The sequence below is a fragment of the Schistocerca americana genome, chromosome 1 (genome assembly GCF_021461395.2).
Source record: "Schistocerca americana isolate TAMUIC-IGC-003095 chromosome 1, iqSchAmer2.1, whole genome shotgun sequence".
Taxonomy (NCBI): Eukaryota; Metazoa; Arthropoda; class Insecta; order Orthoptera; family Acrididae; genus Schistocerca; species Schistocerca americana.
In genome coordinates, this window is record NC_060119.1 from 1,104,378,502 (window position 1) to 1,104,402,803 (window position 24,302).

The 24,302-nt window shown below is 38.9% G+C and overlaps 1 protein-coding gene across 1 annotated transcript in view; it reads right to left on the minus strand.

Annotated features, from left to right (window-relative positions):
• The window catches only part of LOC124618131 (serine/threonine-protein phosphatase 6 regulatory ankyrin repeat subunit C-like), a 278,501-nt gene that overhangs the window by 71,956 nt on the left and 182,243 nt on the right, over window positions 1-24,302 (minus strand). Inside the window, exon 11 of the mRNA XM_047145320.1 lies at window positions 22,663-22,755. Within this exon, the coding sequence (XP_047001276.1) occupies window positions 22,663-22,755 (93 nt within the window). The remainder of the gene's footprint in view (window positions 1-22,662; window positions 22,756-24,302) is intronic.

The window sequence follows — 24,302 nt, forward strand, 5'->3', positions numbered from 1 at the left end:
CCACCTCTGGCAGAGCCCTCACTTTCTCCACAAGCCAGACAACCCTGTCAACAACTACACCAGCAGTGATGGGCCACGTCAGTGCCTGCACCATTTCCTGGCTTCCTTCAGCACACATGCATTATGTGCTCTCATAGGCTTGCAATGTACCACAAATACAAAAGGGAACTCTTAAAGCATGTATGTTTTAGCAGATCCACTGCAAATGTGCCCCAGCCCATGCAAGGGAACCCAGTGAGTGATAAAACTACAGAAATGCAAACTTCTGAGAATGCAGCCCAGCAAATGTACTTCATAAGCAAATACTCACTGAAAGTACCCCTTGACAACAGTGCTTCTATTTGCATGCTAAACCAGTTACTTACTTAAGCTTAGGGTAGCTGCCCTTGCAAGCAGTCAAGACTAATCTTTGGGCCTATGGACTATATAATGTGCACTTGTTAGGAAAACTTTCAGTCTTACTCATTTACAATGAAGTCACTCATCTAGTAAATATCTTTGTGGTTACTGACTCCAAAATGGACAATGTTTCAGGGGTAGACTCTTTCCATAATTTTGGATTTACAGTTCATGAAACAGTACATGCCATGTAATTTGAAGTGCAACAGTATGATAATATCACATGCACATTACCATTGGTTGAAGCCTTTGATTTGTCTCTGCATAGTAGATTTTGTGGTGACAGTGGTTGCTTTATTAACAAAAACATTAAATTAATTTCACCTGATACACATAATAATAATAAAATGTCTGTTACATTCAACAACAGGTGCAACATGTAAATAATGTTTCCCAACAATGACTTTAAAGTTCAAAATAGTCTCTTCTTGTTCACTCCCCCACAAAATAAACAGCAGACTCTTGGAACCTAATTCTTGTGTTAATTAGATTTATAAGTGATCTGAGGCCCCATATAGAATTTAGAGACTGACTATAAATTTTGATAAAATCCAATTACACTGCAAAACTATTTCACCAGAAGACAGTGCTCTAAGACCAAACCAGGGCTACTTGCAAGAACATAAGTGCAACTGACACTGAACAAATTTATTAGTCAACATACACAAGATATTTCGGAGTTCATACTGAACAGTCAGAGTCCAACTCATTATGAAATTATTCTTCATTCAGACTGGCTCTACTCATGAGGTCACATATCCAATTGATGCTTGACGTAATTATTCTAAGTTCATGTGACCGTATAAGTGAACTGAACTCCATAAATTCCATGAATTTACATCATTCAGCTAGTAGGAGATTTCACCAGTCCGAAATATAACTTTTGATTTATACATGCTCATTAGAGCTAGAGGTGACAGAAGTACACACTAAAATGCTGGTTAAAATAATATATTACAATACATTTTTGGTTAAGTTGTACACCAATAATGTTAATTAAAGTGATTACACATTTCATATCATGACAACAATGTTTATTTTTTGTTAACTGTGCATCATACGTTTACAATATATACACAAATGGCACATAAGTCTTGTAGCAAATCACCTGCTTTTTTACATTGCTGCTATCCAAATTTATGTATATTTAATAGCACATTATCGGCAAAACTATGGAAAATTCTAATTAATTAAAATTGGCAATTAAACACAGAAAACTTATAATGCAGATGTTGTTTATGATGTGTGCTTACTTTATCCACTGTACACTGCCATGTTGACTGTGTAGCTGTCTTGTACAATTACTTATACTGACTTTAATTAAACATTTGACTCAGTCATCTCTCATTGGCTAATTAAGTACATATAAATATGTAAATAGCTCTCTGAATTGTCTCCATGAGGGCCTTCATATGATATGTCAAACTTTGCTATAGCTCATTTAGTAAGTCTGCTATTAAAAATAGAGTTCATTAAAAATTCTTTCTTAATTCAATAACAAATTAGATACATTATTGTGCACAGGAAATCTAATGCACACAGTCAAGAAATCTATCACAAGAAATGTCTTGCTGAGCTCTCAGAGTTTGTGTATCAAACTCTGTTGTAAGTTGTAAGTTTTGTGGTTTATGCTGTACATGTGCAGGTGTGTACAATCCTGGCTACCCATTGTGCTGAGCACAACAGCCTGCATGGTGTCACATTCAGATCTCCGCAAGTTTGACAGCCCCAGGTGTGCAACCTGCAGCAGTCTTTCACAGGTTCCATGCCTACCCAGCCTTCCGATAAAAACCAGAGCTGCCTACAGGCCTGTAGCAGTACTGTGGCACACAGACAAGCTGCTATGCAGAACCAAAACAAAACACCTCATGTCTGTTATCTATTTGTCATGTCATGTCATAGAGGGACATTGCACCTCCATAAAGGCTTTGTGAGTTAGATATGTTCAAATGTTCGTACCTGGTTTAGGGAATACAACTGATTTTGTACCTCAAATCACCCTTAAGACCATGGCTGCCCTGTGTTTCTTCAAATCTCATCTGGTGCCACTGGCTCTAAAGGATGCCCTCAAAACAGAACTAGACAGACTCACTAATGAAAATGTGTTACTGGCTATACCGCATTGTCAGTGGGCCTTTACGCTGGTAACAATATCCAAGCCCACCGGTACAATGAGGCTTAATGATGACTTTCATCTACATACTCCACAAGCCACCATATGGTGTATGCCCAAGGGTATCATGTGCCACTACTAGTCATTTCCTTCCCTATTCCACCCACAAATGGAGGAAGAGAAAAACAACTTTTCATATGTCTAAGTACAAGCCCCAATTTCTCTCATCTTGTCTTTGCAGGCACTATATGAAATGTACAATGGTGGCAGTAGTAATTCTGCAGTCTGATGCAAATACCTGTCTTGAATCTTTGTCAAAAGCGTTTCACAAAAAGAACATCATCTTCCTTCCAGGGACTTCCATTCAAGTTCACAAAGCATCTCCATAAGACTCGCATGTTAACTGAATCTACTGGTAGTAAATCTAGCACCATGCTTCTAAGTTGCTTCGATGTCTTAAATTAAGCTGACCTAGTGGAGATCCCAGAATCTCAAGCAGTTAAGAATGGGTTGCACAAGTGTTCTTTCTCTCCCAATAAATTGAAGTCAACAATTTGCCTTCCTTACTCCAATCCTTAGAAGTTCATTCCATTTTATGAGATGATAAATGTACAAGCTGAAGTGGAACCGAGAAGGACTTTTTGCAAAATTAGACTGTGGCACCTTATTCAGTAAAATCAAGCTCCCAGAGGAATATTTTCAAATTCCCTGAGACACATCATCACCTGCCTTCCCTCATGCTCAAGACACTATATGGCCTCTACTATTACAGTCAGTTTTGGAATCTCACCAGCCCCTACCATTTTCCATAATTTTGTACATCAATTACTACACGGTATTATCAAGTGTGCTGCTTACCACAACGAGATCTTGGTTACACATTTTATGGACCAATTACTTCAAGGCATTCCAAGCTGTGCTGCACGTCATGAAGATATCTTGGTTCAGGTGAGACTCCACATGGCCACCTTCACAACCTCAAACTCTTTTTGCGGAGTCTGGTGACAAAAGGACTCAAATGCAACCTGCACAAGTTTTCTTTCAGGTAACCATCCTTCACATATTTGGGGTTCACACTATCCAGCGTAATGCACTTGGACAAATGAAAAATTATTTCACAGTGATCAGACTGCATGCAGCCACCCATGAAAGTAAAATATCTATAAAAATTCTGTGTAAGGTCAGCTATTATGACCACTTCACTGCAGATGTAGCTAAAATCTCTTATCCAATAAACCAGCTTTGACTCCAAGGAGTACATTTTGACTGATCAACTTGATGTCAGCAAGCTTTCAGACTTTGAAAGATTACCACAAGCAGGTACCACGCTTGACAGCAAGCACCCCTTGCCTGCTGCTGGTAGTAGGAAATGATAGATCCCCCTATGGTATAGGTACAGTACTGTCCCATATGCTGATGAGCCAAAACCACCTGCTTAATAGATTGTTTGCCCATCTTTGGAATGAAATATATCACTGCTTCTGTGTATCAGGGATCTGACAGTCTGTTGGTAGGTTTGGGGATGCATGTGACTTTAGCTATCTACACACAGGTCATGCAATTTGCATAAATAATGGGCCACTGATTTGTGTATGCAGTGATGGCACCCGATAGGAAACCAGGTGGGTTCCACAGGATTTCCATCAGGTGAATTTTGTCTTTGTGGCATCAACATGAGTTCATTATAAAGCTCCTCAAAGCACTGTAGTATGGTTCTGGCTCCAAGACCTGAACAGTTATTCTTGTGAAAGATGATTTCGCCATCGGGCAAGACGTCAAGCATGGAGGGCTGCAGGTGGTTCACAGCTGTCAGCATTTCTCTGATTACTACCATAGGTCCCATGTAAGTGGAGCAGAATGACTCCCATAGCATAATACTGCTCCCATCTGTCTGCTTCTGTGGTGCATTGCTCATTTCAAGCCATTGTTCAACTCGATGAGGTATTTGTGGAGACAACCATTGACCTAGTGAAGCAAAGATCTCATTCACCCAAAGAGCCAACACATTTCCACTGATCTACAGTCAAATCCTGATTGTCATGTGCCCACTGCAATCATAATTGATGTAATTGAGTCACAACACGTGAACACATCGGGGGGTGATCTGCTGCGGAGCTCCATGTTCAACAATGTACGATGAATGGTGTGCTCCAAAACACTTTTGTGTGCACCAGCATTGTGCTCATTTGGCAGAGATGCCATAGATCACCACCTATCCTACTTTACAAGTTTCCAAACCCCACGTTCTGTGAAGAGTCATGGATAACCAATCAGTCAGTGCCTAGTGATATCTTCACTTTCCTTCTCTCTCTTTCCGTAGGTGCTCAGGACAGTAGTACATGAACATATGACCAGCTTCACTGTTTTTGAGATATCATTCACAGGCACTGTGTAACAATAATCTGCCTTTGTCAAAGTCACTTATCTCCATGGATTTTCCAATTTGCAACCTATATCGTCACTAGGGTGATCCACTGGCCATGCCTGATCCATTTATATACTTTTGTTACCACATCACGTGTTCACAACACCAGCAGGCAGCACCCGTGATTGAGGTGGTCAATAGTCATAATGTTTTGGATTATCAGCATACGAGGTGCTATCAAAAATTTTCAGGACTGGTGCTGCCATCTGTTGAAAACCTTACCTTTGGACACAGTTGAAGTAGTTCTGATCCACATGTACACACCAGTCCCAGTGCTTCTGCCACTGGTCAAACGTTTTCTGGAAATACTGTTCTTTGAGGGTGTTTATCACCACCAGTGATGCTTCTTTAATCCTCTCTAGAGTGTCAAACCAACAGCCTTTCAACTTGAGTTTCAGTTTTGGGAACTGAGCGGAGTCGAAAAGTGCCAAATCTGGTGAGTACAGTGGGTGGGGTAAAACTGCCATGTTGTTTTTTTGCCAAAAAGGTCCTGGTGAGCAAGGATGTATGACAGGGCGTGTTGTCATGATGCAGCAGCCAGTTCCCTTGATGACAAAGTTCGGGCCGTTGTCGCCACAAATTTTCACAGAACCATCACAAAACGTCACAGTAGTATATGGAATTCACTGTTTGGTTGGGTGGAATGAATTCTTTGTGCACAATTCCCCTGATATCAAAGAAAATGATGATCATGCTCATGACTTTGCTCTTCACCGGTCTCACTTTTTTGGGTCTTGGAGAGCCCAGGCTCTTTCACTGGTATGATTGTTGCTTTATCTCTGGGTCATGCTCTGTCCCCCAAACACTTGTTGAATCATTGCAAGGTCTCTGTAGCACTTTTCCCGAGATTCGCATAGAATTTGATACACACACACTGTTCTGTTCGCAAATCCATCATAAAATTGCTACACACCAAACACAGAGTATTACGGAAATCACTGTGGACGCACAACACATCCTCCCAGTTGAATGCCACTCCACATGCTGACTCATCAGATATGTAGCTCTCGCCACCTATTGGTGCAAGATCTACAACTCCTACTTTCCGGATGGCAGTGCCAGTCCTGAAAATTCACTGTAATATATTGCCAATGCTATTAAAATAACAACTGTGAATGTATGAGACTTGAAAAATAATACATACATCAACATCAGCATAAACTAAGTTTGTTATAAACGAAAAACATAAATATTAATGCTATGTGCCAACACAAATCATCTGCTGAGAAACAGTTAGAATTCTACATTGGTGGTTATGATGAGATCTGATTACATGTTTATTGTATAAAAAGTTGGATAGTAGTATTATAAAATATATCATTTGAGTAATACAGTGAGGAAATGGCAGGAATAAATAAAGTAAGGGTCTTGAATAGTGTGTGCTAAAATATTAAGCATAAATGGCTGTTTGTAATGAAATGTGGTTGTCAGTATATGGACTCTGATTAGAGCAGCTGGTCATGGGTCTCACTGAGAGCATGGAGAGGATGTTTTGGGGGTCTTTTGCTGGTGGATGCTATAAGATGATGACACATGAGTGAGTCTGGAGAGTAGTAGATGTGAATACAGCTGTAATGAATCATACAACGTGATACATCTTTTGCTCTTTTAATATTTTCTAATACTGATAATGCATTTTTTCTCAATGTCAATCCACTGGTTTATTTTGATGTTTGTGGACCCATAATTTTTATATCACACTTATTTATCTTCTTCCATTATAAAAAAATTATCCAAAATTAATTGATCATTTAAATCTTAACAAAGTGTAAAATATTCTACTTAGCTCTTCTGAATTGCACATGTGATAACTCTCCCTGCATTATATCCTACATTCCCATAACATTCCTGGCCTCAGTCTTCATTAGTAATTGTCCTTAGCCATCTAGACCCTTCCCTGTTCCCCTTCCAGCACTACACAGTTCTCTATTCCACCAGTGCACTCAGTCTTTTTACTTCGCTCCTTTTCTGCTAATCCCCCCCCCCCCCCCCCCCCCCACCCTCATCTAACCCCCCGACTGCACCTAGCTGCCCAACCCTCTCTCCACCTCATCCCTGTTCACACTCCCACAGCTGCACCATCACTTTACTGTCCCCCTCCACTACCCTGTCATCCCTCCCCCTCTGTGGCCCATCTTCCTCCTTACTCCCAGACAGTTGCCTCTCCCACTATGCGCTGTTGCTCACAATCTCATTTCAGCTACCAGAGACTGTCGTCATCGTCATGTGTGTGTGTGTGTGTGTGTGTGTGTGTGTGTGTGTGTGTGTGTGTGTGTGTTGTCTAAGTTCGACAATGGCCTTGTGATGAAGCAAGCAGGGATCTTTTTAATTCCTCTCTTGTTTTGCCATCTGACTCCTTAAAATTCATTTTTTTTATTCTTGGCTAATTACTATTAACATTTGTGAGTATAATCTGCATGTTCATAAAAGAGAAAGGTTGGCCCTCAGTTTTAAAGAATATGGCACCAGATCTAATTTTGTGCTTAGTTTATGTATGTAATTGATTTTCTAATTTATTTTGACTATTCCTTGTTAGTATGTTTTGTTATAGGGTGAAATCAGTGTAATTCAAATTCTTTGGTTGAGTTATAAGCAAATATAAATTCTGTTCTGATTATAAACATTTGGAAGATGGAACACTGGCATTCTTTAAGTATTTATTTGGCTCTATTTGAAAACGTGTTAGCAAAGACAGTCCTTAATTAATTCCAAAGTAATTACTGGTTTTGTCCTAAGTATTGTTTGCATCACTATATCTGTTAATTTCATGATCAAACAAATAATTCAGCATAACCCTCATGGTAGGAGAAACTGTTAAAAAGAAGGAATTTTTTTTATGTATTCAGTTAATTGAATGAGGTATGTTTTTATTTTAATTTCTGTATATTAAACATTGAACAATGTGTAGTTTCGGTACCTATTATTGTGATGATATTTAAGGGCCACTTTTTCATCCTGAGATAGTCAGTCCATGGTCGATTTTCAGAGAAGAAATCGTGTTGGTTAAAACAACAACAAAGCTTCAACTTAACTGTGAAATAAATGTATCACAAATAGGCCTTGTGTTAAAAGAATGACAGTGTCTCTTTGATGTATTTGAAAGACTGTGAACTGTGTGGTTAGGTTTTACTGCTCACAGGTGTTCAGCAGTAAACTATTGTAGCAGTATGCTGACATGCCTCCAAACTATTAACGAGGCTTATCAAAATTTGTCAATAACTAACTGGCCATATAACTGTGTAATATTTGGAGAGGGGTTGTGAACAGTGAAAGTAAAGAACTATGAAATGCAACTGTGCACCTGTTGGCTACATCATCTATAGCAGTCAATGTTGGACTTCTACCCTCCATTTTTCAGCCAGTATCGCAATGCAGTGTGTCGACACTGAGGACCATCAACAAAGAAATGTAGCAGGCAAACGTAACAAATGGTGCCTTGTGGGTGAGGAATATTGTATGAGGGCACAGTAAACTAGGACTCACAAAGTTTGAACCAGTGAACCCAAGAGCGGTTTACAGTGCAATGATTTGAAGGAGATGCAACATCCAATCACCACTTGGATTTCAAGCCACATTAGGACAGCAGCCAATCAGTGAGCGGGTTCTATGGAAGCAGCCACTGAGTATAGGAGCAGCCAATCAGCACAGCCAACTCGGATAAACAAGATGTCTCCCCGAGAAAATTACAACTTGTACCTGCAGCAGCTGTGCTGACGACGAATCAAGATGACGACCACAGCAGCAGCAGCAGAAGAAGAAGAGGAAGAGTGAATAAGAATGAGATAATTTCATAGCAAAAGCCATTTTATATTAAGTGATACATAATGAGTGGCTTTAGAGAACAAGACAGTGTGACTGAGAACAAACCTGTAGAGGTTAAGTTTTTAAATGAACAGAAAGAACTAAATGGAACTGGTTCTGTAAACAATAGTGGCTATAAATCAGACATGAATGTAACTTTGAATGATGGGAATTAAGTCCTATTATAGATGGAATGATAAACACGTCATCTATATTGTATGGTGATGTGAGCAAAATGGACAAAAACAATACTGAAGTGGATGAAATCATTAAGTTTAAGGGGGATGAAGCTAGTAGCGAAAGTCAGTGAGGGCAACAGTTTATGGTAGACGGAAAACTGGAAGCGATGTTGAGGCAAATTGTGAGTAGTATGTGTACAAAAGAAGACATTATTAGTATGAAAAAAGACATTAGCAGGGTGGAAAAAGAAAACGGAAAGCATTAGAACTGACATGGTTAACTTGAAGGATGAACTGAAGAAAGAAATTAAAAAGGAGATGAAGGTGGTCAGCTCTAATATCTCAGAATTAAATAAGAAGGTTCAGGTGCCAGTTAAAGATTGCAATGAGAAGATAAAGAAAGTAGAGCAGAATACTAATGAGAAATTAACATTTATGAGTAGTAAATGTGTATAAGAGGGAAACAGAACTTTGTGATAACTGTAGTAGGAGAGTGGAGGCTTCTGAAAAACAACGTAAAGATGAAGTCAAAGCAGCCAGAAAATTTTGTGCTGAAAATAGAGTTAAACTTGAGAACCAAATCAATCAAATTAAAAATCCTCTTGAAACAGAGGTAGAAACCACGTGTGCAGTAGTGGTAGAGGAAAAACTGGTAAAAGTAAATAAAAATGTAGATTCAAAATTATCTGAAATAGAGAAAAAGATGGTAGAGGTACAAAATCTAAAGCATAGAGTATGTAGTGTACTAAAAAGTCCTTCATTTGTTAGTTATAAGAAATTTAATAATTTTGAACCATATGAGGAAGTTCATCCACTGGATTTCATTAGGGAATTTAATGATTTGCCTGAAACTTGGAATGACAAAGAGAAAATGTCATTTGTGAGAGGTTTTTTTTTTTAAAGGGGTTGCTTATGGATGGGCAGCTCAGGTAGTTGATAGCTGAACTTCATGGCAAAGCTTTGAGAAAGCATTTCTAGAAGAATATTGGTCCAAAGAGAAGCAGCAGATTATTTTGAGTGAATTTTGGGGAGGAGAGAGATTTGACTCTAGGAAGGGTATTGTGAAAGGTTTCTGTCAGCTTTGGATAAACAAACTGAGATATATGGACAAAGAGCTAGGTAGTGAATCAATAATTATGGGTTTAGAAACTAAGTTGCCTCAGAAAGATAGAGAGTTGCTTGTACCTGCCCCTAGTGGTAATATTAGTGATTTCTTGAATTATGCTGATAAAGTGGAGAGGGTGAAGTCCTCGGTGGAAGATCATAGGAGGAATTTTGATGACCATAATAAATCAGGGAGATAATTTCAGGTAAAAATGATGAACAGGATTAATTACAGTAGAAACTCAAGGAATGGTTGGGTGGAGAATAGCCAGAATGGACATGGAAATGGTAATGGAGGAATTCAAGTAAAAGAAATGGAGGAGATTATTTTAATTCTGGATCAAACTGTTTAAACTAGATAGTGCTCCAGTTTTGCCTCACACTAGAGCAGGTAGCGATGAAGAGCCACTTGTATATAAATGTGCTGTAATCACAGGTAAGGGCAATGTAAGTCACAGTAGTAAGAGGAGCGCAATTTCTAATTCTAGTGAGATGGTGAATGATGGTGTGGGTAGCAATGTTTATCCCATACAAGGAGAGGAGGAACTTACTATAATAAGCATTGAACCAGAAGTAAGACCTAAAAGCAAGTAGGTGGTTCAGTATTCTGTGTTGGATTCATTATGTGGTGATAATGCATACCCCAGCTATATGTCTCATTCTTCATGTTCCCTGAGACAGTCTCTTCTTCTATCCTATCTGTAGTTTATAAGTGGATCAGAGACATTCTATCTTCAACATTCATGTGATTTTGTACACAAAGATACTTCAGTTTAGAAATATTTTACAAAAGGTTTCTCTAGTGTTATCTATGTGTATATTATGTTGTGTTAGTTATAAGTAATGGAATCACAAGAGGATGGAAGAAAGTAAATTGGTATCATGGTTAAAGAATATCTGTCAAACAAAGAGGTAAGGAAAACAGGAGATGAAAGATGTCAGCATATGTGGAGGAGAAGGTGCAGGTGAGCCATGTGTGGCTCATGTTCGTGCCATCTATTATATAACATCTTGTTTTACCGTATGGCTGCCTCGTAATTTTAAATTTCCATTACTGGTGACACTGAATTACTGTCTTGTCTGCCCGTGAGTGGCAGCAGCAGTGCGTATCAATATTTACCCGGTTGTATTATATTTGCTGGATGGCTATGACTTCCCGGTCGTGGTGTGTCAAGGAAGACCTGGCAGACATTGAGTTGGAGTGGAACCAGCAGTACAGTCGGGCATAGAACCCCAGTGAGGTCAGAACAGCCATTTCCAGTGGGGATGACTGTTGGTTGGTTGTTCGGTCGGTCATCTCATCGATGATCTGCATTTGGGTTGGTTCCTGCCTGTGCAGAGACGTTGGTTGTGTTCCCTTTGCATGGTTGGGTCCAAGCCAGTGTCTCCATGATGTCGTCAGTTCAGTGGGTGAAGGTTCAGCAGGGCGGTCGCGATGCAGCACCACTGCAGTTGGGCATGGAGCCCCAGTGAGGTCCGCACAGCCAGTACCAGTCAGGACGACCATTGGTTGGTTGTTCAATCAGTCATCTCATGGACAATGTGTATTTGGGTCGGTTCCTTCCTGTGCAAAGATGTCGGTTGTGTTCCCTCTACATGGTTGGGACTGAGTCAGTGTCTCTGGGATGTTGTCTGTCCGAAGAAAGTCAGTGAGTGGGAGACGCCCCAGCAGTGCAATAGTGACAGAGCAGCAGTCATGGATGGACCAGCAGCCCAGTCAGTCGGTTGGCGTGGAGCAGCAAGCAACCCCTCCCTCCCATCATGTGGAGTCAGACTGGAGCCACTGGTGGCATGCACACACGGTTGGAGTGTGAGGTGCTTCTTTCAAGTGCTATGAAGTTCGTTGCCCACCAATGTTGTTGTTGTTGTTGTTGTTGTGGTATTCAGTCCTGAGACTGGTTTGATGCATCTCTCCATGATACTCTATCCTGCGCAAGCTTCTTCATCTCCCAGTACCTACTGCAACCTACATCCTTCTGAAACTGCTTGGTGTATTCATCTCTTGGTCTCCCTCTAAGATTTTTACCCTCCACGCTGCCCTCCAATACTAAGTTAGTGATCCCTTGATGCCTCAGAACATGTCCTACCAACCGATCCCTTCCTCTAGTCAAGTTGTGCCACAAACTACTCTTCTCCCCAATCCTATTCAACACTTCCTCATTAGTTACGTGATCTACCAATCTAATCTTCAGCATTCTTCTGTAGCACCACATTTCGAAAGCTTCTATTCTAGTCTTGTCCAAACTAGTTATCGTCCATGTTTCACTTCCATACATGGCTACACTCCATACAAATACTTTCCGAAACGACTTCCTGACACTTAAATCTATACTCGATGTTAACAAATTTCTCTTCTTCAGAAACGTTTTCCTTGCCATTGCCAGTCTACATTTTATATCCTCTCTACTTCGACCATCATCAGTTATTTTGCTCCCTAAATAGCAAAACTCCTTTACTACTTTAAGTGTCTCATTTACTAATCTGATTCCCTCAGCATCGCCCGACTTAATTCGACTACATTCCGTTATTCTCATTTTGCTTTTGTTGATATTCATCTTATTTCCTCCTTTCAAGACACTGTCCATTCCGTTCAACTGCTCTTCCAAGTCCTTTGCTGTCTCTGACAGACTTACAATGTCATCGGCAAACCTCAAAGTTTTTATTTCTTCTCCATGGATTTTAATACCTACTCCGAATTTTTCTTTTGTTTCCTTTACTGCTTGCTCAATATACAGATTGAATAACATCGGGGAGAGGCTACAACCCTATCTCACTCCCTTCCCAACCAATGATTCCCTTTTATACCCCTCAACTCTTATAAGTGCCATCTTGTTTCTGCACAAATTGTAAATAGCTTTTTACTCCCTGTATTTTACCCCTGCCACCTTCAGAATTTGAAAGAGAGTATTCGAGTCAACATTGTCAAAAGCTTTCTCTAAGTTTGCAAATGCTAGAAATGTAGGTTTGCCTTTCCTTAATCTATTTTCTAAGATAAGTCGTAGGGTCAGTATTGCCTCACGTGTTCCCATATTTCTACGGAATCCAAACTGATCTTCCCCAAGGTCGGCTTCTACCAGCTTTTTCATTCATCTGTAAAGAGTTCACATTAGTATTTTGCAGCTGTGACTTATTAAACTGATAGTTCAGTAATTTTCACATCTGTCAACACCTGCTTTGTTTGGGATTGGAATTATTATATTATTCTTGAAGTCTTAAGGTATTTCACCTGTCTCATACATCTTGCTCACTGGATGGTAGAGTTTTGTCAGGACTGGCTCTCCCAAGGCCGTCAGTAGTTCTAATGGAATGTTGTCTACTCCCGGGGCCTTGTTTCGACTCAGGTCTTTCAGTGCTCTGTCAAACTCTGCACGCAGTATCGTATCTCCCATTTCATCTTCATCTACATCCTCTTCCACTTCCAAGTACATCGCCCTTGTATAGACCCTCTATATACTCCTTCCACCTTTCCCTTCTTTGCTTAGAACTGGGTTTCCATCTGAGCTCTTGATATTCATACAAGTGGCTCTCTTTTCTCCAAAGGTCTCTTTAATTTTCCTGTAGGCAGTATCTATCTTACCCCTAGTGAGATAAGCCTCTACATCCTTACATTTATCCTCTAGCCATCCCTGCTTAGCCATTTTGCACTTCCTGTCGATCTCATTTTTGAGACGTTTGTATTCCTTTTTGCCTGCTTCACTTACTGCATTTTTGTATTTTCTCCTTTCATAAATTAAATTCAGTATCTCTTCTGTTACCCAAGGATTTCTACTAGCCCTCGTCTTTTTACCTACTTGATCCTCTGCTGCCTTTACTACTTCATCCCTCAAAGCTACCCATTCTTCTTCTACTGTACTTCTTTCCCCCATTCCTGCCATTTGTTCCCTTACGCTCTCCCTGAAACTCTGTACAACCTCTGGTTTAGTCAGTTTATCCAGGTCTCATCTCCTTAAATTCCCACCTTTTTGCAGTTTCTTCAGTTTTAATCTACAGTTCATAACCAATAGATTGTGGTCAGAGTCCACATATGCCCCTGGAAATGTCTTACAATTTAAAACCTGGTTCCTAAATCTCTGTCTTACCATTATATAATCTATCTGAAATCTGTCAGTATCTCCAGGCTTCTTCTATGTATACAACCTTCTTTTATGATTCTTGAACCAAGTGTTAGCTATGATTAAGTTGTGTTCCGTGCAAAATTCCACCAGGTGGCTTCCTGTTTCATTTCTTAGCCCCAATCCATATTCACCTACTACGTTTCCTTCTCTCCCTTTTCCTACTACTGAATTCCAGTCGCCCATGACTATTAAATTTTCGTCTCCCTTCACTATCTGAATAATTTCTTTTATTTCATCATACATTTCTTCAATTTCTTCGTCATCTGCAGAGCTAGTTGGCATATAAACTTGTACTACTGTAGTAGGTGTGGGCTTCGTGTCTATCTTGGCCACAATAATGCGTTCACTATGCTGTTTGTAGTAGTTTACTCGCATTCCTATTTTTTTATTCTTTATTAAACCTACTCCTGCATTACCCCTATTTGACTTTGTGCAGCTGCCCACCAACATTGGACATGAAAGTTGAGTCCTCACCTAACTTACTATTGAGCCTCAGCTGTTTACATTTCTTCGCTGTGTGTCATTATATTGAAATCTTGTGGTCATTTTGCTGGTTGCATGGAGTGGAACTGATTTGGTTGATTGGTCGGTTGGCTGTCTGTCGGTTGAGTTGCCTTCCAATTAAGAGATTGTTGTGTCGCCTAAATGGGTGTTAGTGCTACAATTCCAGGCCAACCCTGGGAACTTCTGAGTGTCATTCTATGTCTGTTACACAGTAACTTCACTGTTTGAGTTTTAGTTATATGGTTGATGTGTGGCCTTCAGCTGAGTTCTTATATATCCTGGGTTAATGTTCTTGTCTTGCCCTTAAAGCATGGAATTGTTGTTCTTATAGGGGACTTCAGCTGAATTTTACATCAAATCTTTTAAGGGCTTAAGCCTTTAAATTATTATGTTGATGTGTGGCCTCCAGCTGAGTTTTAATATCTCTTGAATTAATGTTCTTGTCTTGCCCATTAGGCATATGATTGTGATGGTTTGTATGGGACCTTCAGCCGAATTTGCTTCAATTGTTTTAAGATAAGGCCTTCTGCTATTGGATTGAAACACTTCTTATTGCTTAATATGTGGCCTCTAGCCGAGTTCCATTAAAATTAAAGTGCTAAGGCCTTCAGCCTGTTTAGATTGGAGATATAGAAATTATTTTTGGGTGACACCTCCAAAAGAACCTTCTATGTCAGTTTCTTACTTAGACTTTGCATCTTGGATTTTGAGTGTGGCCTTCAGCCGATCTAAAATTAATCAAAGGAGATCCATTACAACTTTGAGTGTTTTGCATCCTTGTGTAATATTGTTTGTGGGCAAATAGAGTTTGTATGTTGAGTGCAACTGACAGCAACCCCATTTTGGCCCCTTTCCACAACCTGGCCTGGTAGCTCAGGCGTTTCAGCAGGTTATCTAAAAACTATAATTAACACTGTAAGTAATTTGTGTTCTGATGAATTATAAGCTTAAAGTGCTAATATTGGGAAATGAAAAGGAATTTTGCTGATTAACTGATAACTGGGGTGCTAGACCGATGCGAGTATTTCTGACAGGTCAACTATTTGGTAACATTTTGTGATGATTTAATTTTCTTGTTGAATGAGAGTAGTACTCAATTTGAGAGGAGAATTAGGGCAATGGTTTGGTACAACTTCCATCCTCTTAATTTTGAGTTGAATAGTAATTAAGTTATGTGATAGTGACTATACTCTTTTTCATAATGTAATGATTAGTAAATCTTGAGTTTTTGCTATTTTGCAAATGGGAAAGAAACAAAAGTATTTCATGTTTAACCAGTTTCAGACAGAGTTATGAGCTAGAGTAATGTTTTGTAGTGTAATGTGCACTTGATTTTAAAATTTCTTCTAGTCCACACCTTTTGTACTATAGTCAAGTTTAGTGCTAATTATTGTGATGTTATGAGAACTGTGTAATGTATCTATTTATGAAGTAATGACTATCATTTTTAGTGTGAAACATTTTTCTTTGACTTAGTTAGAAGTAAAAGTAAGTGTACTATAGTAGGGTAATTTGTCTCATTTTTTCATGTTATGTGGTGGAGGAAAACCACCTCCAAAGGAACTCATAGCAGTGCATTTTCTTACTAATTGCCACATGGACCTGTTGACGGCAGAGACAACTTGGTGAGAAAATGTGTAAAAGCACATTAAAAGAGTGAAAGTGCTTGTGAAAAATACTAAACAATGAGCAAGTGAAATTTTCTGTCTAAAAATGAACTGCAATCTGCAGCATAATTTAACTTTTTGCAACCCACAAGGATTTATTTTTTTAAGCATGACAGGACTTGTAATAGTCATATGTATCTTTGAACGTAATCTTTGTTTACCCAAAAAGGACATCACTTATGACGAACATGCCTAAATTTTTATTAAAAGTATAACTTGTGGATATTTTGTGCCTTTGTACACTACACTGTGTGTAAATATTTTGTATGAGGATTTTCATATGGCCAGTTCATATAGGTATAAATTTGAAAAAAACATAAGTATTGTAGTTTTGAACCAATTTCTTATGTAACATTTTTTGTGCATAGATTTTTAACTCACCTTCTGGGCCACTTGCAGTCATTGAATTGCCCAGTTATCTGATTGCAATATCTGTCTGGTAAATCTAATGAGGGGGTGATGTGATGAAGCAAGCTGGGATCTTTTTAATACCTCTCTTGTTTTGCCATATGACTCCTTAAAATTCATTTTTTTTTTTAATTCTTGACTAATTACTGTTGCCATACATGGGTATAATCTGCATTTTCATAAAAGAGAAAGGTTGGCCCTCAGTTTTAAATAATATAGCACCAGATCTAATTTTGTGCTTAGTTTTATATGTGTAATTGATTTTCTAATTTATTTTGTCTATTCCTAGTTAGTATCTTTTGTTATAGGGTGAAATCAGTAATCGTTTTGTAACTCAAATTATATTGTTGAGTTATAAACAAATATAAATTCTGTACTAATTATGAACATTTGGAAGACAAAACACTAGCATTCTTTAAGTATTTATTTGGCTCTATTTGAAAACATGTTAGCAAAGCCAGCCCTTAATTTATTCCAAAGTAATTACCAGTTTTGTCAAAAGTATTGTTTGTGTTACTACATCTGTTAATTTCATGATTTAAACAAATAATTTGGCTTAACCCTCGTGGTAGGAGAAACTGTTAAAAAGATGGAAATTTTTGATGTATTCAGTTAATTGAATGAAGTATGTTTTAATTGTAATTTCTGTAAATGAAACATCGAACAATGTGTAGTTTCAGTGCCTGTTATTGTGATGATATATAAGGGCCTGATTTTTGGTCCTGAGACAGCCAGTCCATGGTTGATTTTCAGACAAGAAACCCGTATATGCTGATGTATTGATGTCTGCCTGCAAACTATTAATGAGGCTTATCAAAATTTGCCAGTAGTTAAGTGACCAAGTAACTGTGTAATATTGGGTGGAGGGGTCGTGAACAATGAAAGTAAAGAACTATGAAACGCAACTGTGCACCTGTCGGCTACATCATTTATAGTTTATAGTAGTCAGTGTTGAACTTCCAGCCCCCACCCCCACCCACCCTGTTTTTCAGCCAGTATAGCAACACAGTATGTCGAAACCGAGGACAATCAACGAAGAAATAAAGCAGGTGAATGTCGCAGCCTTGTTGGCCAAAAGCTCATTTTGTGACAGTCTTCTTGTCGTGCTTATCTGTGACTCAGCATCTGTGCTAAATTATACATTATTGTAATTTTTGTGTATTTTCTTTTTCATGTACAACCAATCTGGAGGACTAATAGAAGGTAGCACTTTAGTTGATGACTGATGAGTTTCCTGGAACTGACTACACATGGCTGTAAAAAGTAAGGTGATTGCTTCTGGAATTTCATATTTCATGCACTGCATTTCAGAAAGTGAAGATAAATAATCCTAATTTCATATTAATATTGGATAAAAGTGTTGCATAACTAGTTTAAGTTTAGAAATACAATGTGTGAACAATGCGGTGAATGGTGATAGCAATTTTTTTCATGAACATAGCAACTGAAGCACAAGAATTTCTCACGATAAAAGCCATTTTCACAAGCTGAAATATGATAAAATATCAGTGTTAAATAACTGTGTGTGAAGTATCTGGAGAACTGTACACTAATTACAGGTAATGGTAATGTTTGGCAAATACAAGAAAATATCTTTATCTCATGTGTGTAAGCATCTGAAGCAGCAATAAGAACAAATTGACAATACTTTAAAAACATTTTCTGAGAACCAGGTAGAACGAATTGATAGTACTTTGAAACCATAACAGCAGTCATAGCAGATTGTGAATACACTTGATAAATTTTCTGAACAGTTCAGATCCAAGCTCAATGAGCTAAAACAATTTAAACAAGACTAACAAAAATTACCTGAAAAGGTAACACAGATTGGTACTGATCTGCTTGATGTGAAGACAGCCAAGTCAACTTTTAGGAAAACAGTTAGTCAAATTTCAGAAAAATTTCAGAATTTGTCACTGCAGAGTGCAGAACAGATTCAGATGCCTTTTGTTAACCAAGAATATTAAATAGTTATGGAATTTAATCAGTGGTTAGAACAAAAGGATATAGAGATTGTGGAGAAATTAAATAATGAATTGCTATTGGGCAACAAAACAGGCAGGTGTTCTAGTATCATGTAGTTCTATTGATAAAGTAGAGAATTTTAATTATGAATTTCAAAAAACGTCAGATAACGTAAAAGAATTACAGGAGATGCAATAGATTAAAAGTTTCAATCAGCATAATCTTCCTGCGTCTCGGGAAAGAGATAAATGTTATGGCAATAATCACATGGTTTCCTCATATAGAGGATATGCACAAAACAAAACACACCAAGCAATATTTTACCAGACACAAATAACATAATGCAACAGACTACAAATATATTAGCAGAGGAAAGCTTAATTAAGCACAGACAATTGCCAATCTTCATTTAAGACAGGAAAACACCTCATCTAATGATGTTTATAAAATCATTAGAGGTGTGCTGCTGAGGTTGTGGAATGAACAGAAAGATTGCATTTCTTCATAAAAGGAGATGCTCCTCTCTGGGTGACAGAGGCTGCAGAACAATGTCATACCTCTGACCAATTTGAAAAAAAGCACTCCGTCTTCAGGCCACAAGTAGCCCATCGGGACCATCCGACCGCCGTGTCATCCTCAGTGAGGATACGGATAGGAGGGGCGTGTGGTCAGCACACCACTCTCCCAGTCGTTATGATGGTTTTCTTTGACCGGAGCCGCTACTATTCGGTCGAGTAGGTCCTCAATTGGCATCACGAGGCTGAGTGCACCCCGAAAAATGGCAACAGCACATGGCGGCTGGATGTTCACCCATCCAAGTGCCGGCCACGCCCGACAGCACTTAACTTCGGTGATCTCACAGGAACCGGTGTATCCACTGTGGCAAGGCCGCTGCCAATTTGAAAAAGCTTTTTTAGAATAATACTGTTCAACCAGCATGCAAGAAAGGCTTAGGAAATAAGCGTACAATCTCAAACCATATACTTGCAAAATGGGTTCTCGCAAGGAGTACTTCAAAAAGTATATAAATAAAACACAATACTGAGATGAGCTAGTGTAATATAAAAATGCAATAAGAATTTTTAAACTGAAACTCCCTTTGAGTATCCAAGACAAATTGATCAGTGTAAGGGAAACTGACGTAGAAAAATTTCTGTCAGTTAGATTAAACTGACCTGATACAGGAAGGCATCAAAATGAATTGGTAATCAATGCATGCATGATTCACACTGCACAAATACTAATACCCATAATGGGAATGGAAAATGGAATCATGACATGCAGAAGAGTGGAGTAAACCCACAAGAGAGACACTACAATACTAATGGTCATGTTGTTGTGGTCTCCAGTCCAGGGACTGGTTTGATGCAGCTCTCCATGCTACTCTATCCCGTGCAAGCTTCTTCATCTCCCAGTACCTACTGCAACCTACATCCTTCTCAAACTTAGTGTATTCATCTCTTGGTCTTCCTCTATGATTTTTAACCTCCATGCTACCCTCCAATACTAAATAGGTGATCCTTTGATGCCTCAGAACATGTCCTACCAACCGATCCCTTCTTCTAGTCAAGTTGTGCCACAAACTCCTCTTCTCCCCAATTCTATTCAGTACCTCCTCATTAGTTATGTGATCTACCAATCTAATCTTCAGCATTCTTCTGTAACAACACATTTCAAAAGCTTCTATTCTAGTCTTGTCCAAACTAGTTATCGTCCATGTTTCACTTCCATACATGGCAACACTCCACACAAATACTTTCCGAAACTAATTCCTGACACTTAAATCTATACTCGATGCTAACAAATTTCTCTTCTTCAGAAACGTTTTCCTTGCCATTGCCAGTCTACATTTTATATCCTCTCTACTTCGACCTTCATCAGTTATTTTGCTCCCTAAACAGCAAAATTCCTTTACTACTTTAAGTGTCTCATTTACTAATCTAATTCCCTCAGCATCACCCGACTTAATTTGACTACATTCCGTTATTCTCATTTTGGTTTTGTTGATGTTCATCTTATTTCCTCCTTTCAAGACACTGTCAATTCCGTTCAACTGCTCTTCCAAGTCCTTTGCTGTCTCTGACAGACTTACAATGTCATCGGCAAACCTCAAAGTTTTTATTTCTTCTCCATGGATTTTAATACCTACTGTGAATTTTTCTTTTGTTTCCTTTACTGCTTGCTCAATATACAGATTGAATAACATCAGGGAGAGGCTACAACCCTGTCTCACTCCCTTCCCAACCACTGCTTCCCTTTCATACCCCTCGACTCTTATAAGTGCCATCTGGTTTCTGCACAAATTGTAAATAGCTTTTTGCTCCCTGTATTTTACCCCTGCCACCTTCAGAATTTGAAAGAGAGTATTCGAGTCAACATTGTCAAAAGCTTTCTCTAAGTTTGCAAATGCTAGAAATGTAGGTTTGCCTTTCCTTAATCTATTTTCTAAGATAAGTCGTAGGGTCAGTATTGCCCCACATATTCCCATATCTCTACGGAATCCAAACTGATCTTCCCCAAGGTCGGCTTCTACCAGTTTTTTCATTCATCTGTAAAGAGTTCACATTAGTATTTTGCAGCTGTGACTTATTAAACTGATAGTTCGGTAATTTTCACACCTGTCAACACCTGCTTTCTTTGGGATTGGAATTATAATGGTCATAGACCATACAATAATAACAGGGCAAATGACAATGGACATTTTTCTAACTTTAACTATAATAGTAATCAATACTACAACAATAATAAGAGGTGTAGAGTGAGAATAACTTCCAGCAGAGATACAAACAAAATACAAACCAGAATGCGAATTATTATTGTAATTTCACAGGCTGTTGGCAACAAAAGATGGACCACCTCCTGGAATAAATCGAAATCACAGTGATGTACAAAGTAATCACCCACATAAGAACCATGTCAGTTGGACATCCCACCAGACAAATGATATTCGGGTAGTGGAAGAGCAACGGGAACCACATACAAACATGCCACCACAAACAAACTAAAAGTGACCTCATTACACCCTCCAGTGTTGGTCACAGAGCTGAAAGGGGGCTACACAAAAAACACAAATTATTTAAAACAAAAAATACTCACAGTATTAATTATTCTAATGACAATAATTATAATAGTAATGACAGTATGCAGATCAAGGTTAATGCAAACTGATCTGAAACAATTAAACTGCTTAGAGACAATGACAAAAAAGACATTAAGGAAGAATTGTGCACGTAAGTAAAAAAATGTAAACCAACTCAGAATGAGGTAGTCCACGCTTTTTTTTACTTCAGGCACAATTCTTCCTGAATGTCTTTTTCGTCATTGTATCCAAGCAGTTTAATCATTTCCATGGACAGAGAGAGGGTGGAGAAGGAGATGGACAGAGAGTGGGAGGACAAGGAGCTGGACAGAGAGAGAAGGGTGTAAGGAGATGCACAGAGGTAGGGACAGGAGGATATAGACAGAAACTTGGGAGTGGAGGAGCTGGACAGAAGGAGGGGCAAGGAGGAGACGCAATAATAGAAAACTGGAATGAGTACATACCTGGGCAAAACTGAGTACTCAGCAAGTATTTAATCACTAACAACAAAATGTGTTGTCTGTAACACTGATAAAAAGAGGCTCTCACCATAATAATCATGAACTATGATGTATAAAATATGTGAATTCAAAAGACATGAGATTAATTCATTTACAATTCTGTGGAAAAGGTTGCCATTAAGTACGGAGGGGAATGGAGACAATAGAAACAAACTGAGTAAGAGGTTGGTGGTGTCAACAGAGACTAGAACAAGTCCAGTAGAGAAACAGCTGAACAGAAATTCAAGTTCTAATTTATCTACAGAAAAAATAGTCCTTTTTTCATTACAAAACATTCTCACATCACTTCGGTAACTATAGCAATAATTGTTATATACACTGTATGAGAACAATAGTATCATACTGCTTTGGAAGACAAGAATGTCTGATTAACTGAATTTACCTTCCGACACTTGGCAGCCAAGTGAAGAGCTGTCACACCACAGTTATCCACTGCATTTCGATCAGCACCAGCCTTCAGCAAAAGGTCCAGTGCCTACAGATGGATACTTTGACAGATCACACAGGATAAAGCATTCTTGTACATAAGTGATAGATTCAAAAGAGAGATACATCTAAATTTGTGAATGTGGAATCATAAGAACAAACTGTGCTATTATTGACAATTACTTATGTTCATGCACCATACTGAACAAAACTGGATGAGTATTTTAAACATTGATATGATTCTGGTAAGTCTTGTATGGAATACATCTAATTTAAAGAGTAAAGGTAGTTACTCACAGTAGAACTGAAGTGCTGAACTGAGCTTAAAACATAGTTGAGCTCTCAGACAATGTTCTTACTTGGAGCTAACTGACAGTATGGAGTGGTCAGAGGGGTACATCCATACATCCTCTTAATCCTAAAATCACCCTCCATGAACCAGCTATAAAAGAGAACCCCCTCCCCCCCCCCCCCTTTCATTCACATTCAAACATCTTAACCAAATCCTGCACCTGAATACTGACTATTTAGCATTATGTACGGAAATGATCATCATTCCTACAATATTCTCTCCATCCCCTGCCATCCAAAGTTGTATTCTGCTACCCAACCAATCTCGAAAATATCCACATGGGTTACATCCCTGTGTAACATCTAAGAAAAAGATTTGTCCTGTTCGCTGTCCAGCAAATACTATTCCAATTTTGACACAGGTGTATCTTACACTATCAAAGGCAAGGATACCTGTGAAAGAAGTCACAACATTTATGAACCCTGCTGTAACTTTTGAGCAGCTTTATAAATAGGCATCACCACCAACCAGCCATCTAGTTGAAAGAATGCATACGGCCAGACTGTGCCAAAAGCAAAGTTCACCATTCAGTAGCAGAGTGTGCTGCTGAGCATAACATGCTCAGTACCCACAGCTATTTAGCAATGCACACCATCTGGATCTTTGATCCTCACTCCTGACCTCTCCCATACACCAGCTTCTCTATATTACATAGGTGGGATTACCTTTGAAACATTCCATTGATCCTGTAATCCTCCTATCCCAGTCTTGACTAGCCCGTCCCACAACCAATTCCATTTCTGTCCCCATGTTTCCCATTTCACCCTATTAATCTACACTGACATCTTTCTTTCTACATTCCCTGTCTTCCAAGTTCTGTATCTCCCTCCTGCACCTCCTCACTAACCACTCCTCCACTTCATCATATAATACACTCACGTAGTGCCAGAGTGAGCTAGATCACCAGTGCCACATATCTATCACATGCCTTGCAGTCTCTGCATTCCAGCTATTAGCTCCTCTTTCCTCCACTGTTCCCACTGCAGTGCTGCCACCTTTCTACACTTACTCTCTCCATCCAACAAAACCCTAACCTCCAACTATTCAGCTGCAGCACCAGATGACATAGTCAGCTAGGACAATATGTATGTGTTTGTGTTCGTGTGGCTGTCTCTCTCTCTCTCTCTCTCTCTCTCTCTGTCTGTGTGTGTGTGTGTGTGTGTGTGTGTGTGTGTGTTTTGTATCACTTTGTATCAAAGAAGGAAATCATAAATATCTTGTACAATTCTTGTATTTAGCCCTAC